Source organism: Phascolarctos cinereus, unplaced genomic scaffold (assembly GCF_003287225.1).
Source record: "Phascolarctos cinereus isolate Bilbo 61053 unplaced genomic scaffold, phaCin_HiC Scaffold_2;HRSCAF=192, whole genome shotgun sequence".
Classification (NCBI taxonomy): domain Eukaryota; kingdom Metazoa; phylum Chordata; class Mammalia; order Diprotodontia; family Phascolarctidae; genus Phascolarctos; species Phascolarctos cinereus.
Genome location: NW_027555625.1, coordinates 236,838,229 through 236,858,781, shown reverse-complemented (window position 1 = coordinate 236,858,781; position 20,553 = coordinate 236,838,229). Strand labels below are relative to the sequence as shown.

General features: G+C 37.4%; 1 protein-coding gene across 1 annotated transcript in view; it reads right to left on the bottom strand.

Moving 5' to 3' along the window:
- Positions 1–20,553, bottom strand: part of DOK5 (docking protein 5) — a 147,155-nt gene that overhangs the window by 23,401 nt on the left and 103,201 nt on the right. The window contains exon 6 of the mRNA XM_020984259.2: positions 18,630–18,765. Within this exon, the coding sequence (XP_020839918.1) occupies positions 18,630–18,765 (136 nt within the window). The remainder of the gene's footprint in view (positions 1–18,629; positions 18,766–20,553) is intronic.

Here is a 20,553-nt window from a genome sequence, read left to right as displayed (position 1 = left end):
AGGGAGGAGGAAAATAAAAGGTAGAAAGGGAATGGAAAAGAGAGACAGAAAAGGAAGCAGTTGGGAAGGGAGGGGAGGGAAGAGAAAAGCACAAGCTCTAACAGCTCCAAACAATCTTTGAAAGGGCTTGGAAATGGGTTGTTTGTGTACCATCTGAGAACTAGTCTAGCTAAACTTGGAAAGGCTAATAACCAGTGGGTTAGACATAAGGTGATGGAGGTTTGAGCCACACCAGCTCATTAAATATCTACTAAAGCAGAAGCTTTTGCTTGGGGGAGTGATGCTTAACTCTGTAATACCAGCAAAACTCAAAGTCAAGTTCAGCTTTCACCTTTCAATATACAATTACATGCTGTACAAAAACTGAAAACTGATTTTTTTGTGATCACTGCCAAAAAGAAGTTAGGGAATGTGGTGAAGACCTATCGTACAACAAGATCAAGGAAAGGAGAATGTATTTCAGAACTTGTCAAGATATGCATTCCTCCTTACTTTGGGCTTGGTTTTATTTTTAAGGTCAACACGTACTGTGCATTTATTCTAGGATCAAGGCCATAACTTTCTGAGATAATATAATACCTACTTTATATGTTATAGTTACATTAAGGTTTTGTTTTTCATCTAAGAAATATTGTAGTAGATAATGACCACAAGGAGAAATGATTGGAATAAAGGTAAGAAGAATTAAGGAAAATTAAACATATTTTCCATCCTCTTTATCAGCAATAAACAGGTACTATCCATTAAAAAGTGCCCCATACATTATAATCACATTTAGTGTGGGATCTTATAATGTCTTTTTTTCTTCCTCATCCAGAACAAATGTTTCCTCTTAAAGAAAATAGATAATATTTGGAATAAAGGGGAAAAGGCACTTAAAAGAAAACATTTATTTGTGGAGCAAGTCTATTATCCATTATGACTGGCAATGCTCTATTTCAGAGGCTGATCATACCCACGGATGGGAAAGCACATGCACATGCATCATTTAAGATTCAGGGCTGGGATTATTATATTGAGATCATTTCATTTGTTGTATTCTTTGGGACTCTTTCTGCTTGATGAAGCAGATTCATTTAATCAATACAAAACTGCTTAAAATGATAATTGCAAAACTAAGTGGCAATTACCCCTTCCCTGGGGACTGAGATGCAAATGTTGGGGAATTGGATGTGTTATTATCACTTGGTGCCTGTAACTTCATGTGGTCAGTGCTATCATGCTTGCTTTAAGAATAACAAGATGAATAGTTTTAGTTTTATCCTGTCTGTATCTATATCCATTCTTATTACTTTCCTCCTAGTTGTGAGGACTTTATCATTATTAGGACAGTTATAAGGAGTATCTACATAGACAGAAGGCATGAGTGTGAGTTAATTATTTGGGAATGCTCTCAAAAAATGAAAGGGTGGGAAAGAGGGATGTACTGGAAGAAGAGGGATGAGAGAAGTAGAATGCGGAAAATTTTTTACATAAAAAAGTGCATAAGGAAGAGCTTTTATAGTGGAAGGGAAAGGGGGGGACAATGTTTGAACCTCACTTTCATCAGAATCAGTTCAAAGAATGAAGAATATGTGTGTGTGTGTGTATATATATGTGTGTGTGTGTGTGTGTGTGTGTGTGTGTGTGTGTGTGTGTGTTGTGTGTGTATTCAGTTGGATATAGAAATCTATGCTACTTAATAATCAAATAGAATGGGGAAAAGATAAGAGATTTGGGGATGAGGGAATGATAAAAAAGAGGGCAGATTAAGGGAGATAGTAGTCAGAATCAAAACAGACTTTTGAGGAGGGACAGAATAGAAAGAGAGATAGAAGGACAAAGAGAAGAAAATAGGTTGGAGGGAAATAGCTAATTATAACTGTGAATGTGAATGGGATGAGCTCCCCATAAAACGCAAGTGGATAGCAGAATAGATTAGAAACCATAATCCAACAACATTATGTTTATCAGAGACACACCTGAAGCAGAAACACATATGAGTAAAAATAAAGGGCTGAAAAGAATATATTATGTTTAAACTGAAGTAAAAAGAAAAGGCAAGGGGGCAATCATGATCTCAGACAAGGCAAATGCAAAAAGAGACAATTAAAAGAGATGATCAGAGAAATTACATTTTGCTTACAGGTACCGTAGTAGTATTTTTAAAATTACAACTAATTTCTCTGATAAAGGCCTCAATTTTCAAATATATAGGGAACTGAATTAAATTTACAAAAATAACAGCCTTTCCCCAGTTGCTGAAGGGTCAAAGGATATGAGTAGGCAGTTTTCAAAAGAGGAAATCAAAGCTAACCATAATCACATAAAAATGCTCTAAATCACTATTAATTAGAAAATTGCAAATTAAAACAGCTCTGAGGAACTACCTCACACCTATCAGAAATAACAAATTCTAGAGGAGATGAGGGAAAATAGATCGACTAAAAAACTGTTAGTGGAGTTGTGAACTGGTCCAAAGATTCTGAAGAACAATTTTGAACTATGCCAAAGAACTATAAAACTATGTATACCCTTTGACCCAGCAATACCACTACTAAGTCTGTAGAACAAAGATATCAAAGAAAAAGGACCTATATGTACAAAAACATTTAAGACAACTCTTTTTGTAGTAGCAAAGAACTGAAAATTGAAGGGATGTCCATCAATTGGGGAAAGGCTGAACAAGTTGTGGCATATGCTTGTGATGGAGTACTAGTGTACTATAAAAAATAATGGGGGGGTTGGTTTCAGGAAAAAAAAAAAACGTGGCAAGACCTGTATGAACTAATGCAGAGTGAAGTGAGAACCAAGGGATCATTGAGCACAGTAACATCAATATTGTAATGATGACCAACTTGGAAAGACTTGGCTACTTTGATCAATGCAAACATCCAAGATGATTCCAAAGAACTTATGACGAAAAATGCTATGTACCTCCATAGAGAGAACCAATGAATTCTGAGTGCAAATTGAAGTATAATTTTCTCAATTTCTTTCTCTTTTTTTTTTTTTGCAATACAGGTAATATGGAACTATGTTTTGCATGATTTCATAAGTATAATGAACATCATTTGTTTGCCTCCTAAGTGGGTGGAGGAGGGGTGGGAGGGAGGAAAGGAGAGAATTCAGAACTCAAAACTTAAAAAAAAAACACTGTAAAAAATAATGAATATATTTTTAATAATTAAAATCATTTTTTAAAAGTACTCATGTTGTCCCTTAAATATAGAGGCATATGTTGTTGTTGCATATAAGAAGCACAGAATTACAAAGCTAGAACAGGTCTTAAAGGTCTTAAGTATAAGGGTTGTGGCTAGACAACAGCTCCTTTGATAGAAGATATAAGAGGTTCTTTGTGGACTGCAATCACTATATGAATCAACAGAGTGACTGTATATGAATCAACAGAGGGACAGGAGAAGGAGAAGAAGGAGAACAAGAAGAAGAAAAGCAAGAACAAGAAAAAGAAAAAAGGAAAGAAAGAAGGAAGGAAGGAAGGAAGGAAGGAAGGAAGGAAGGAAGGAAGGAAGGAAGGAAGGAAGGAAAGAAGAAAGGAAGGAAAGAGAGAGAAAAAGAAGGGCTAAACCTAGGCTGCATTAAAAGAAAAATAGCACCCAGATCAGGGAAGGTGATTAGCACCACTTTAATTTGCCCTGGTCAGACAATGCCTGGAGTATTATTGTTCAATTATGGGTGCTTCATTTTAAGGAAAAAGACAAGCTACAACACATCCAGAATAGGGCAGCTGACATGGTGAGTGGATTAGAGAACATTACAAATGAATGTGTTTTTTTGTTTTAAGAACTGGAGAGATTTAGCTTTGAAAATAAAAGAATGGGGTGGGTCAAAGAGTATGACAATATCCTTCAGGTATTTGAAGAGGATCATCACATAGAAAACTTGGCAGAATTGGAAGCAGTTGGCAAAAGTTGCAGGGAGAAGAAATTGTGCTTGATTGATAATGAGGTCTAGTCAAAAGTAGAAAGGGCTGCTCCTCTTGAAGACCTCCAAGAAGGAAAAACCCACTGTTCTTCAAGGCAACTCATCAGACTTTTGGAAAGCTCTAAGTGTTAGGAATTTTGCTTTGTCCTCTTTTCATAGAACCAAAATCTGAAAAAAAAATGCTCCCCTGAACTTCCACTCTTGTTTCTCTTTCTACATCTGAAGACGAGCATAATGAGCCAAATTCTTCTCTGTGACAAATCCTTAAAAACTCTAGTACCCGAATCCTCAGTATTTTTCACTGATCCTTTAATGGCCAGGTCAGCCCCTTAACATAATTCTTGTTTTGCTCCCCTAGAGGCACTCTACTTTGTCAAAGGACTAATATTCACATATAGCCTGGAAATCAATAAAATGTACATGTATTAGTCTCAACCAAATGGCTTGTTCACATAACTGGTATTAATGGGTGTTGGCCTCATTTCAATCTCTTAGAACATAAAATTATGCACAGTTGTTCGGTTTTGCATTTATTTATCTATTTATGTTTTATATTCACTTTCAACACTACCACTCCTCTCCAGCTCCTTGAGTTGAAAATATTTCATTTTTGACTTTATATCTCCAGGGCAAGTGGTAGGCACTTAACAAATGTTTGTCAAACTGAAATAAAAGCCCTGATAATCCTCCTTAGGAAGGGAAGTGTCAACACAAGGGCAAGTTATCACTTTGTCAGGCTCAGCAAATATCATTTGGCTAGATGAATAGCCCTATAGGAACAAAGTACCTGTTAATTAAATAAGTTAACCCTGAAGTAAAGAACATAAGCATCATCAGATCATGGCAAGACATTAGCCCATCTATGAACACTTACAGTATTCATCTACAGTTAGGTGCTAGCCATGGAAATTTTTTTCAGAAATTTAAGCAGAATTTTGTTCAGATCCCATCTCTGATACATGCTTGCTTTGATTCTAGTCAAGTCCCCTATCTTCTCAGTGCTGTAGGCAAGGCTCTAAGACTATAAGTTGTATAGAAGGCATTGACCTGCATCAGTAGAGGGGATTTACTCATTCCTCAGCAAAGAGGGAGATTCCTCAGATGAAATCACAGGTCTGGTCCCTCTCTCTAATTCTTCTAATTCAGACTATTGTATTAGAACATTGTATATACCCTTGACAAGGATATAGAAGTATGGAGAGTTAGAACTGAGGGTGAATATGGTTAAGATTTTTTCATTGACCAGTAATTTTTTTTAAATGGCTAAGAATTGCTAAAAAAGAAAAGAAAAGAAAGAAATGGTAAGACCTCTAATACTCTATCAAGCATTGTAGTGGAATAAAGCATTAAAATAGGGGTTAGTGGTAGAGCTAGGACCAGAACTCATTGTCTGACCTTGGGCAAGTCATTTTCCCCATGCATCTCAGCTTCCTAATTTGTGAGAAGAAAGGGAGTAGATAAGTCCTCTATCAAAAGTCCGTTTTGGCACTAACATTCTAAAGTACATTAATCAATAGAAAATAGCTTATTTTTTGACTAAATATTGAGTATATGGAGTCAGCATCAATGAGGCCTCAGTAATGTGTTCATGAACAGACTGCTTCCATACAAAGGAACAATGATTTTATTATCCAAGGACGTGGCTCTGTATGCATCATTTGAGAGACATCATCTGGCAGAAAATCTAGGCCCCAAGGAGATGGAAATGCAATTGCTACCTTGAGGAATATAAAATCACTACCAAAACCATTCTCTTTGGATACCCAGTCCTCAGTCCTGACTGTCCTTCAAAGTGGAAATTAGCTCTCTGTCAAAACATATGGTCCCTTCTGGTTTTTTCAATGAACCAAATTCTTACAATCTGCACGTTCTGGACTCCCAGCCTGACAGATGATTGGCATAGGCCTTTACTCTCTTGCCACCCAACCAGCTTCCTTTGCTTTCTATAGCTCCTCTCCCTTGTTTTGACACTACACATAGAAAGTGATGTGTGTTCAAATTATCACCACATTAGCCTGATAACATGGTACATTATTGAACTGTCAAGGAAACAGAGACAGAGGGTCTAATTTTTTTTTCCCTTGGCTACTACTGCCAAGAAAAAAAAGAGAGGGAAGAAAAAAAGAAAACTGTATGAGCTAAAGGAAAACTTAGAGAAAACATTAAACTACTTGTGAGCAGACGCACAGCTAAGACAATGACTCCATCGTGGCTATATATTTGACAAGTTATACCATTTATGAAACCAACCATTTAGAGGCCAAAATTTCATTCTCAGCAGTTTGCTGAAACACTAGTTGTGCTCTAATGGTTATTTCCATAGAGAACAAAGGCAGTTCACATTGATTTACTCATAACCTTCTAATTTTTTTGGGAACAAACTCAAAATTCACCCAGAGTTGCATACATAACAAGCTCCGTGTTCCTTGAACTAACCTTGGGCAATGTGCAGGTATCCTAACACCTGTACAATGAAGCAGCTGCCTCTCTAAGGACTTGAAATAATTAATGCTACCTCAAAAAAGTCCCAATTTGATATGGTTTTAGGCACTGAGCATGGGATAGGTATTTAGTTTGGTGGCTATCAGTTATATATTTTTTCCTGCTAACTGTTCACTTTCTAATAATAATAAGAAAATAATAAAAACTACAAGGGGACCTAAGTGACCCACCAAACCAAGTACCCTACCCCAAGCAAAAGCAAAAACATTCTTCCCAAAATTTCTACACAAATAATATCAGTGTTACAGATAATTCAGCATATATGGATATATGCTGTTTTAATATCACCTGAGTTTCACTCTCTCAACAACAAATGCCTATTGAATATTACAAACTAGATATCCCAGAGAAAACATCACAAATTCAGTATTTCTAAAACAACTTTCAGTCCAAAGCTACCCCTCTTCCAAACTTCCCTATTTCAGTTGATGACCCCACCATTCTTCCTAGCTTTGTAACCACAGTGCCAGCCTCAATTTCTCACTCTCCCACATCCCACATATCCAAACTATTGTCAAATCTTGCCATTTTTAACTTCACAACATCTTTCACATCTGACTCATTTTCTGTATTCACCAAGCCACCAACCACTGTTTAGGCCTTCATTACCTCTCAGTTAGAATATTGCAAAAGAGTCTCAATGGACCTCCCTGCTTTAGGTATCTCTTCATTTCAATCTACCTACCACAAGCCTTTCCTTAAGCACATATCTGATCACATTATTTTGTTATTAATTAATCTCCAGTGGTTGTCTAAGATTTGATCTCTAAGATCAAATGACAAGACCCAACTCCTCTGTTTGGCTTCTAAAGCTTTTAAAAACTGGCCCCCACCTATCTTCCCAGTCTCGTGTACTACATTTCTACATTCCACATTCCAGCCAAATAAGCTTTCTCTTTGGTCTCCACACATAGCACTCTTTATACATTTGGGTTGGCTGTCCCCCATACCTGAAATATATTTCCTCTTCATTTTTCACCCCATAAAACTTCTACTTTCCTTCAAGACACAGCTCAAGCATTGCCTTCTACCCAAAGCCTTTTCTGAATCACCCTCCCCAACTACTAATTCCCTCCCTCCATAAATACATTGGATTTAACTACCTCATATATTTGATATCCATTCTGCATAAACTTACATATGTTGTCTACCTCAAGAATATAGGCTTGAGGATAGGAACTGTTTAATTTTTTTGTCTGTTTCCCTAGACCCTAGGACACTCCCTGGCATAGATTAATTACTCAAATGTTTATTGATTGATTGATTGACTGACTGATCACACTGTATGTATGTATGTGTGTGTGTGTGTGTGTGTGTGTGTGTGTGTGTGTGTGTGTTACAGAGTCACTGTAATAGTCTAGATCCCCACTGCCTTTTGCTTGGACTATCGCAATAATCTCCTAATTGGACCTTCAACTTTGCGATTTTCTCATCCATCTTCCATATGGCTCCCAAAGTGATGTCCCTAAAGCACAAGTCTGACTGTGTCACTCTTTTGCTCGAGAAACTTAAGTGCCGCCATATTGTCCCTAGGACAAAACACAAACTACTCAGATTAGCATTTAAAGTCCTTCATGCTCTGGCTCCAACCTACCTTTCCATGGTTAGCTCACATTAGTCCCTACCCTTAGGGGCAGGTAGATGGCCCAGTGGATAGAGCTATATACCTGGAGTCAGCAAGACTAGTAAGTTAGCAAGTTAGTTAGCAAGACAGTTCCAATCCAGCCTCGGACTGTGTGACCCTGGGCAAGTCACTCGACCTCTGCTTTACTTAGTTTCTTCCACTATAAAATGGGGATAACAGCAGTACCAACCTTGTGAGGTTATTGTGAGAATCAAAGGAGATATTTGTAAAGTGCTTAACACAGTGCCTTATACATAGCAGGAGCTATGTAAATGCTTATTCCCTCTCATCTTCCCTCCCCCTGCTTTCGATATATTATACATCCCAGCCAAGCTACCTCACTTGCTATTTCCTGATGGTTACATTCTCTTAAATCTATGCCTTGACATCGACTATCATCCATACCTTGAATGCCCTCTCTCATCAGTTTCTTCCCTTACCACCCCTAGTTTCCTTCTAAGTTTGATTTATATGCTGCTTCCTACAGGAAGCCTTTTCTGATATCCCTAATTATCTGTATTTTATCTCTCCTCGATGATATACATATACATACACACATGCATATGCATACACATACATACACACATACCTGGACATAATCACACATACATGTGTGTGCATTTATATTATATATGTATGTGTGTGTGTGTACATATATTATGCATGTTTGTATATATGTGTGTGTGGCCACTTTGTTCAAATGCCAACCATAAGCTTGCCTAAAATACTATTTTACAGAGAACTCACACAAGGAGGACACTCACATGTTGGTAAGAAGTGATACAAGGACACTCTCAAGGTCCTTCTGAAGAACTCTGGAATCGATGGCATGACATGGGAGACACTGGCACAGGACCACTCAGCATGGCATGCCCTCATCACAGAAGGTGCTGTGCTCTATGAGCAAAGCAAAACTGTAGCAGCTCAAAAGATGTGTGAAATGTGCAAATTTAGAGAATCCACCCCAAATGTTCATATGGACTATTTGTGTCTGACCTGTGGTAGAGCATTCCAAGCTGAATTGGTCTGATTAGCCACAGTCAGACATGCTGAACCTTGGTCCCAACATTGTGATGTCATTTTAATCCTCTTTGAGAATGAAGGACAACAATCATCCCCTGTAATCCCTTATCTTATGTGATATATCCCGCCAAAGAATATAAATTCTTTGAATTCAAGGATTATTTTTCATTTTATGTTCATATCCCGAGCATCAAGCATGGTGCTTTGCATATAGTAGGTGTTTAATAAATGATTTTTGCTTGTCAAATTGGGCTGGAAATCCAAAGTCCTAGTCAAGCAAAAGTATCCAGGATACTACTTTTGTTTTTATTATATACAGCTTCAAAAACATGTAGTAGGAGCAAGAAGAAACAATGGACTTGGCACATGAGGACCCATGTTCATATTAAGTCGGTCATATTTCCCTCCCTGAGACTCAGTTTCCTCCTCTGTGAAACAAAGTTATTAGAGACATAGTGATCTCTGACGTCTCTTTGGGCTTTAGATCTTTTATCTTTCTCTTTAAGGAGTATAACTTCACATACACACTTTAGGATCAGTAATATCACTTTAGGAGATTGTGGACAGAGCTTATATTAATACTTCAGCATTTCACTGAATCTGAACTCATCAATGTGGCTTTTCCCTCCACTGGAACAGATTAAAATTAATTCACCCCTTCCCAGCCTGTATAATTCTTATCTATATTCTCTCGAGGGATAGCATGCAGGAGTTGACATAATGTTAGACTTAGAGTGAGCAAACAATATCGTTCAATGGAAAGACCTGCTCTTCCCTTTTCAGAGGACCTAGATTCAAATCCTGTATCTAATGTTTGTTACTTATATGTTGTTATTGGTCTTATTGTTCTTATTGTTGCTGTTGTTAATAGGCAGCTAGGTGGTACCATGGCTGGAGGGCTGGACCTGGAGTTAGGAAGACCTGAGTTTAAATTCTGCCTCAGGCACTTACTAGCTCTGTGACCCTGGGCAAATTACCTAACTTCTATTTCCCTCAGTTTCTCTACCTACAAATGTGAAAAACAATAGCACCTATCTCCCAGGGTTATTCTGAGGGTAAAATGAGATAATATTTATAAAACCCTTTGTAAAATTTAAAGTATTATGCATGTGCTAACTATTATTTTTATTGTTATTAGCCATGTGGATCCAGGCAACTCACTTTTTTATCCTTCATCTTCTCATCTATAAACTGAGATGGTAATATGTACATTATGTCACAGGATTTCTCTAGGGCTCAAATGAGATAATATATAATAAGGTATACTGCAAACTTTGAATGTATGTAAACTTCAGCTAAGCTTATTCCTTTACAGTACTGTATAAATGTTATTGTTGTTGTTACTGTTAATAGTGTATGTGTATGATTGTATAAAATAGTCCTGACACTTCTGATGAAAATATGAAAAGGGAATGGACAACCTTTTATAAGATTCTCACACAAGATTAGTCACAAAGTGACTAAGAGGTATGGATAAAAACAAATTGTGTTGTATTTATTGTTTGGATTAACAAAAAGCATCTGATTCAGTAGAAGCAAACGTAGTCTGAAAGGTTCACCTCCAAGATGTCTCTTCTTGCAAAAATTAAAATCATATGTTAATTATGGGCAAATGAACTGTAGGTAACAGTTCCTCAGTGAATTCAGGTCTTCCTGATACCAGGTTCAGCAGCATGTTTAGTGAGCAATCTAGCTGCCTATTTTATCATATATTATCATGTATTATCTTACTTTTTCTTAAATTAAAGCTTAAAATTTCACTAAGATTTTTTGGGATACTCAGAGCATATACAAACACACACACACACATATATGTATGTGTGCATATATGTATGTATGTATGTATTAGATACAATGCAAAATTATCCTTCATTGCTTTCAAGGTTGGGCCACCTTCAGCATAGATTTCTTCTCTGCTTATCTGGTTTGCTTCTTCTATTTTTCCTAACTTCATCTTCTTAGTATCACTTCAACTTTGTATTAATAAAATGGGGACTAAAGCATTACGGTCTAGATGTGATGGGTGCTCCCTCATCAATAATGAAAAGAGATTATAAACATGTTGGAGAGTTGAGGAGAGGAGTGTCTGCTCCAAGCATGTGAAGATTTCCCTGGTAGAATGAGTGGATGAGAACAATTTGTTCCAACGGCCACGAAGGCAGTTGAAGCAGGTTCTGTGGAGTGTTTAGAGCTTGGTCAGGCATTGAAGATGCCAAGATCATCCATTGCATCCTGGGTCATCACCAGTTATCTTGACTTTTGGCCTGCCACTGGATTTCAATGACTCTGGAAAAAGAGTGAGACTGACAACTTTGCAAAACTCTGCCTCACTTAAATCCAATTTATGTGCAAGTCAAGACATCACCTTTAATATCATTGGTCCTCTTTGAAAACAAAAGATGAACAACAATTACACTGAGCATTTTATTCTCTATTCCCATTTCTTCACTGTCTTCCTGACAGTTGCATCTATGAATAGCCTTGGAATGATGTGGCCGAGTTGGGTTTCATGTCAACCTTCTATAGGATTGCATTTGCTTTGCACTGTTCTTCATTGTTTTAGGAGATGCTATTGCTCATAATCTTCTGTCTTTATTGGGTCTATAAGCTTGTATCTTAAATTGGCATTGCCCTTGGCTGCAGTGTCTCTTCATTTAACAAAAAGATCAAGTGTTTGCTAGCTCAGGTGGTTTCTAAGCTATAATGGCTCCTTCACTGTAGCAACTCTTTTATATCAGTTAAGCTTTTGTAAGAAATGGTGATGATCAAGGTCAACACATTTGCCTTTTTTCCCCACTTCCCACCTTTTTAGCACTGAGTACATTTTGAATACATCAGGTTGAAGCTGTTGCAATTTTTCTCAGTGTATTTTCTCATCTTTATCCTGTGTTCTAATTTGCTGTAGATTTTGACCTTTGCTCATGATTCTAACTTTTGCTCTATTTAATGATCTGCCTATGTAGATAGCAGATCCCCACATAAATACTACATCAACAATCAGTCATTTACTATTTCTTAAAATACAGGGACTTTCTCTTTTTTCCTTCATTCTGTCCTCTCACCCTTCCTTACTTGTTATTTTAGGTTTTTTGTTTTTGTTTTTGTTTTTTTGTGTGTGGAGGAGGAGCGGATGGAGGGGGTTATATTGCTTAGTGCTCACTACTGAAGGCAGCTAGGTGGAACAATGGATACAGCCCTGAGCTTGGCATTAAAAAACCTGAATTCAAATCTGGCTTTAGACTCTTACCAGTTGTATGATCCTGGCAAAGTAACTTAACCCGTCTGCCCCAGTTTCCCAAACAGGGAATACAGGGGTAATAAGAGCACCTGCCTCGTGGGTTGCTATGAAAATTAGATGATATATTTGGAAAGAACTTAATACCTGGTAGCATAGTAAGCACTTAATAAATGTTTGTTCCTTTTCCCTTCCTCCTCACCATATCTAGAGTCTCTGCTTCCTCTTTGGGAAGAAAGTATTCATGATATAAAGATGTGAAACACTGTGTATACCATAGGCTTTTGACTTCTAATGATCCTCATACCTCAGCCATATTTTAGAATATGCTGTTCATCACCCTCCTTTGTAGCACCTAATTCACTGAACATCATTACAGGAGATGACTCACGTCTATACTTAGCTAGTTTGGACAGCAGACTCAGCCTGCCTCCAGGGATACACCCAAAGCCTTTCATGGTTTGCCATTATCTTCAAGAGTCAAGAATCAAGGTTCACATCCATGCCCCAATAAGGCACTATAGGAGAATTTTGTGGTGGTTTACTCCATTGCTAACCAAAGTCTCCTAGTAGCAAAGTAATATTTATGTTGACTCTGTTGTAGTGTGCCCTAGAAGATAAAATGTTGGACTTGGAATTGAGGTGAACTGAATTCAAATCCTGTCTCTCATAATTACTGTGTGACCTCAGGAAAGTAACACATTATATGACCCTCAGTTTCTTTAGCTTTAAAATAGGGCTGGGAGTGGGAAGTAATAGTATTAATGGTACTTTCCACACAGAGCTGTAGTAAGTCTTAAATGAAATACAGCACTTTTCACATCTCCAAGTGCTATATAACTGTCAGCCATTATTGTTATTGTCACCATGCAACCCTGAGAGAAACAGCAGTTGCATCTCTGGTAAATGTGCCCACAGCTGCTAGGGAAGGTTTTATAGGGTACGGCTTGTTTTTAATAATTGCGTAAAGTGACTATTAAAACATAACACTGCACATTAAGACTGTTATAATGTTGCTGTAAAATACTGAAGATGAAATGCTCCAAAAATGCCATTCACTTATCTCTGCTAAGGCACACAGTCCAGAAATTCCAAGGCAGATCCACAGCATTTCTATTTGTCCCTATCACATCACATGACATTGCATCCCAGTAAAACCTCCAAAGTATACAGTAAAATCAAGATAAATCTGTTTGGTTTACTGTGCCTTTGTTCCTGAGACATGTGCCATCCATATGTAAGTCAGGCTTTGAGAAGTAGCATGATTTGATGGAAAAATTACCGGATTTTGAGTCAGGGGACCTGGGTTGGAATCCTACCTCTGATACTTAGCAGCTATGCAACCTCAGGCAACATATTTAACCTTTCTGGGACTCAATTCCCTCTGTAAAATGAGAGTCTTAGACTACATTCCATGCAAGACTCCCTCCAGCTCTCAATCCTGTAACTTTAATTTTCATCTTAGTTGATTTGACATCTGGCTCTGTCTGGGGAGTTCTCTTTTTGTTTGTTCTACTAATACACACACACAGAGACACGAATGCACATATACATATGCACAAATACACACACACACACACACACACACATACATACTCACACATTTTACCATATATAATTTCTCTTAGATTTAACTTGGTCCTGAAAATAGTGAAGTCCAACACACAAAAGGAATATTCATCTTCACATGTTCTTTCCCCATCCTATAATGCCTTCATTCCAATGTCTCTCTGTAAATGTCTTATTAATTTTTTAAGACTCTGGACAAACTTCCTTTATGATGTCAGCCAGAAATGAACTCTTCCTCCACTTTTTTTTTAAGAATAGCACTTTTTGTCTGGAATAAAGGAAATTATTACATAATACATGTATTATATTTGCTTATATGTCATCTTTTCTCCACCAAACTCTAAGTTTCTTGAAAGAAAGGACCTTTTCTTATAGGCCTTTGCACCTAGCATGATGTCTGGAATACAACAGGTTTCAGTAAATGTTAATTAATTGATATTCCAGCAAATGAGATGGGTTTCATTTAGGCAACAGCCTATAATTGCATAAAATAGAAATACAGACGTATCACTTAAGTAGTAATCTTGTTAATGAGAGCCAGAAAGTAATTTCTGCTATATTGAGATAGCACTCTTTGGCAAGGTAGCAGGGGAGCATATTAAAAATTGAGGCTCAGATTCTTAAAATCTGGCCCACTTGCATTAATGACACAAATGCTTAGGTTCCTTAAGAGTCTGGCCAATATGGTGAATCTTTAATAAATCTTGTCTTTGCCTAAAATAAGGCTTGGGTCTAACTCATTTGGGCAGGATCTGCCTGTCATGACTTTGGGGTCCAGTACCCCTAAACCTCAACACTACCACACACCGCAAGTTCCTAACTTTTTTTATAACTTTAATTCAGGCCTGCACAACATATAGGTGCAAAAGGATTTCAGGTGGCTCACAAAAAATGTAAAGGATGTAAAGAAAGTAAAGGCATAGCAAGCGCTTTGTCCATGCCAGCTTAAAAAAAAAATGAGAAGCATTTAGTGTTAGGTACTAATATCCTAGCATACAAATAGGTTGCTACTATTATATGAGCAATTATTACTACCATCATCACTGATGCTACCTACTATTACAATTATAGCAATTTATATAATATTAAAATTGACCTAATGAATTTAAAACCTAAAAATGATTACATTTTTATCCTTAAATACTCTTTTGATTTGATTTCATGATTCCCTTGTCCTGAACAGCACTTTTTAAAAAAAAAATTAGGGTGAAATATTTTTTAAGCATTTGGTAAAACTTCACAATACCTCTTGGATTCTGTCATCCCAGTTGGAGACCACATTGTGCATACTCCTTGGGGGTAGGGACCATTTCTTATTTACATTTATATCTTTCCAAACACAGTCAATATTCCATAAGTTGGTGAATGACTGAGCCACCATAGTAAAAGCTGGGTTATGAATCAGTAACCAATTTCAGTATTATTTTTTTATCTCCACAAATGGAAGACAACTTAAGAGAAGTCTCAGTGTGGAAAGAGATTTATTATAAATCTAAGTGGTCCAAAGTCAGAAGTGTAATGAGTTCCATTTTAAGGAGGGCTCACTTTGGGCTGCATCAGTCAAAGGCTTCATGAAGGAGGTGCAATTTGTTTTTGGAGAAAGTACTCTGACATAATGCTGTGTTCTAGGGTTCTCTGGCTGACAACCAATTGCAAGTGCTCTGTCTCTAGGCTACCACTGGAGGGAAAGACTGAAGTGACGTATGCATTCCGGGAATGATTGGCTCCTTGCAAACAGCCACTCCTCATTCCAAAATTAGACATCAGTCACTGATACTAACACAGGGGATGCCTCAAAGGTGGCAAAAATAGCTCTGCTGCTGAGGGAATAACCCTAGCAATGTACACAGCAATGTCACTCTGCCCTCTTAATAGATCTGGGTTTGGAAAAGCCCTTAGCCACCATTTAGGCCAGTCTCCTCATTTCACAGGTGGGAAAACTAAGAGCCAGGGAAGTGAAATGACTTGTCTAATGCCAAGGTGTTACTAATAGAGCTGAGTCGTGAACTCAGGTCCTCTGACTTCAAATTCAGGTTTTCATTTTCCACTCCACCACACTGTCTCCTTCAGCTGGGATGCATTTATCAAATGAAATGAGACAGCCAAACTTTTCAACCTTGCATTTCATCTGGCCTCAGATCCAACCTACTCCCAAAGTCTTTAATCACCTTCCTTGGAAAAGTAATAAAATGTATAGAAAATTAGAAATGGTGGTAGATGACTACGGAACAAATAATGTTAATATTGAAAGGAACTTTAGATCATCTAATCCAATCTTCTCAGGAGAAAAGGAGGCTCAGAGAATGATGAAAATGATTTACCCAAGATCACATGGTTAACAATTACCCATTGGAACCAGAACCCAAGACTTCTGAGTGACTCTCAAACCAGTATTCTTTCCATGATACTACATTACTTCAACAAAAGAAAATAAATTTTCAAGACATGCTAGCAAAACGACTTTTAGAAATGTATTTCTAATAACAGTCGGCATATTCAGTTTGTTTAAAATTGCTAGAAAATGTTCTGACACAAATGTTTGAAAACACTAGGAATAGTCAACACTGTAGACAGAAAAAGGAATTTAATCCCCCAAACATATCAGAAACCATGAAGGTAAGTAAACATGATGAAAAGTTTATATTGTGATTCAGACAAGGGATCAGCAGGCTACATATCACACAGTGGGACCTGCTCTTTCCCTACAGCCTTCAGAAGAATTTGTAGGAGCTTCACCACATTAGCAGCAGAAATGTTTCTGACTAACTCAGTTAGTAGAAGCCTGTTGGTAATGAGATCAAGGTTTTGGGCTCAAGTATCAAATGAGCTAGGTGACTTCATTCTGTTCCTCAACCTACAACCCCAGCCCTCTCAAAAGTACAGACTGCTGGCCACAAGGGCAGCTAGGTGAGAAAATTCAAGTGGATGACTGCAAATCCATCCCCATTATGGGAAAGAAATTCTGAAGGAAGGTAACCTTTAGACAGTGGGTCAGCAGTATATTCTCTATGTACAAAAGAATAAAAAGAATAACAGGGTTTTTCCCCTCAGATAGAATTTCCAATATGAATTTCCAGCTTCTCACTCTGCTTTATGCTTCTTCAAAATTCACATGAACTTTTGAAACTTTGTCACTTTGGTTGAAACTGGATAAGAAACTGAAAAATTGCTCTTGTTTTGTAAACTTCAGAAGGACCAGAATTTAACTTTACCTTCAAGGAAGAAGCAAATTTTGCCTCAGCTGACACATCTGATCCCCTAATCATAGAACAACAAACAGACCAAGCTATATTATTGTATAATTATATTTCTAAAGAGAAAATCTCGACTTCTCATTTGCTTAATTAATTATAGGATAAACTAATAAGGAAGTTTTAAATAAAAAACATGTACCCACAAGCTGGGGCAATCCCTCACAAAGCTAGTGAAGCCAGTGGATGACTTACATGCAAGGTAACTGAAATAATCCTGAGTCAACTTTTCTAGACTGAACTGAATCCAATAATGATCAGAATCATAGCTGGCATTCATAAAGCACCTTACAATTACAAGTAACTTTACCTTCATTATTTCATTGGATCTGGTGTGTTAGAGAATGCAAGTATTACAAAAGGAGAACTATGATTTCACCAGTATAGAAAACTCCCAATTGAGTAAAATTCCCTCTACTTATGTAGGTTGGTGCCTTCTCTAGAATGCAGGATTGAGAGAGCTGTCCAGAAAACTGAAACATTAAATGATTTGCCCAGGGTCAAAGAACTAGTCTATTTCAGAGGCAGGCTAGCACTTGAACTCCAGTCCTCTAGCTTTCAAGGCTTGCTCTCTAACCACTATGCCATGCTCTCTCTGAAAAAAAAAAAACAAACAACTGTGTGTGCTTGCAATAACTATGATGCAAGCCATAATGTGACAATTATATAGGCTAGATCTAAACTTATTGCTGTGAAAGATACAAAAAGGGCAGCTAGGTGGCACAGTGGATAGAGTGCTGGGCAGTAAGACTCATCTTCCTGAGTTCGAATCTGGCCTCAGACGCTTATTAGCTGTGTGACTATGCGCAAATCACTTAACTCTGTTAGCCTCAGTTTCTTCATCTGTAAAATGAGCTGGAAAAGGAAATGGCAAACCACTGCAGTATCTTTGCCAAGAGAACCCCAAATGGGGTCACAAAGAGTTTCACACAACTGGAAACAACTGGATAAAAACATACAAAAAAAAGGATATCACTTATAACTGGAGGGCAGCAAGGAAAGTTGTGGGAAGAAGGTTACAACTGAGGTTCTTGAAGAAAGGGAACAATTTCAACAGGCAGATATGAGAAGGGCAAGATGAGCAAAGACTCAGTTCGGTTTGGTTAAATCAGAGAAAGAGAAAGAGAAGATATAGGATAAGGCAGATTGGATCTACATTGTGGAAGGCCTTAAATGCCAAGCTAATAAATTTGAAATGTGTTTCATAGGCAAAAGAGAGCCACTGAAGGTTTTTATGGTGAGCACTGCATTGTTATGGTGGAATATACACACAAAAGAAGTTACTCTGTACTAGGCACTGGAAGCAAGGAGATAAAATATGACATAGCCCCTATCTTTAATGGGCTTCCATTCCAGTGCATGTTATGTTAGAAGCAAATAACAAGTTATTGGGTATAGAAGCACATTTTTGCCCCAGATTGTTGAAAGTTCAACAAGAAACCCCATGGTTGACATTGACTGGTGCATCATGTTGGATAACAAAAAAAATTGTCAAACATACCATTGAATTTTTCACACTCTGAAGCAGACGCTCATGCTGCTCTGCTATAGCCAGGGCAGCAGAGTGTACTTTCTGATAAATGGCTTCTCCATCTCTTGTTTGAAAGATAAAAAGTCCTTCCCCAGTGTCACACATCCTGTCAAAATAAAACACAGAAATCACCAGAGATTCAAGTTACTAGGACAATTAACCAAGAGGGTCTTCAATACAATTAAAAGTAAATGAACATAAATTTATGAAGTGCCTATTATGTGTAGAGTACTTGTTAGGCACTTGGGGTGGTAGACGTTTTAATAAGACACCCATACCTGCCTTCATGGAGCTTACAGTCTAGTAAAGGCAGCTAGTGGAGGAGTGGGTCAAACATTGGGTCTGAAGTGAGGAAGACCTGAGTTCAAACTTATATCAGACAAAGCCAAAAATAGAAGTGTGGACAGTTAGTTATCTCTCATTAAAATAAACAGTGAGTCTCATGTTCCTGGGTCCCCTTGTCAGAATAGGCAGTTAAAAACATATCACATGGGAGGGATTCACAAGAAAGATTTCTCATGAGTAAATATGCATCTAGCTTTATAGGACCTCTGAGATCATCAAAATGAGGATTTCATGGTTCTATGATTCTACTTAGGCAATTATCAAACTACTTCTATCATCTGTATCCAGTACTAAATGCTACTCTCATGCTATGAAGAACATCCCCTGACTCTGCGCCTGTAGGCAGCTATACAAGTGGTTAGCTGGAGGAACTGATGACTTTCATCGAATTAGTTTGTTAACCATGTCGATACTTCAGTGAATCCAGAATTTGGGTACTTGTTCCATCAATGCAGATCTCAACCTAACCATACGTTAACTAATTTGTGTCCATGTTTTCCTAGGCAATAGATTTTCCAAAAAATATCAATGTGCTAGAGACCTTCTTTTTTCCCATTTTGTGGATCCCAGTATAACATTTTTTCAAGGAACCATATGCTCCTTTGACATCCAGTGTTAAGCGTGAATAGAGATATCACCTCCATTCAGGACCATTAAAAGACAAATGCAAATTTTCTTGGAGAGAATGGTGCATAATTATGAGGAAATTAATTAGGTCCATTCTAATTACATTTTATATAATCATAAAAGAAGTAGATGATCGATGATTCAATATGCTTGCTGGCTCAATAGCTTAAACTTATTTAGCATTTTGCTTTACAAAGCTCTTTACACAAATTATCTGATCTGATCCTCAAAACCCTTTCAGGAAGGTGAGGCAAGGATTATTATCTCCATTTCACCAAAAAGGAAACTGAGACACAGAGAGGTTAGGTGAGTTGTCCAAGGCCTTACAGCTAGCAAGAGATAAAGCTAGGTCACAATCTCAAGTCTTTCAATTCCTATATCCAATGTCTTCTTGACTACATCATGCTGACTAATAATATAGCACTCTGGCTATAATAAATAATAATAATGATGATGGTGACAATTAATAATAATAATAACTAGCACTTAAATATAACACTTTAAGGTTTGCAAAAGTACTTTACAAATATTACTTCATTTAAACCTCACAACAACCCTGGGAGGTGATTACTATTATTATCCTGTTTTATAGATAAGGAAACTAAGGTGGACAAATTAAGTGACTTAAGGGTCAGACATCTAATAAGTATTTGAGACTGATTTTGAACCCAGGTCCACAACTCTGTCTATCCCCTGTGCCATCTGGCTACCTCTTAGCTTTAGGAATATATCTTTCAGCAGATAACTCCAGTTGCCCAATATCACAATAATTTGTAGATAAATGAAGAGACAAAAAACTTTTTAACCTAGGAAACTGAGAGCACAAATTATGCTTAATGATTTAATTCTGGAAACCAGTTGTCCACACTACTCACATTTACAAGATAGCTAGCTGTTTATCCCTCTACTTTAGTTGGACAAC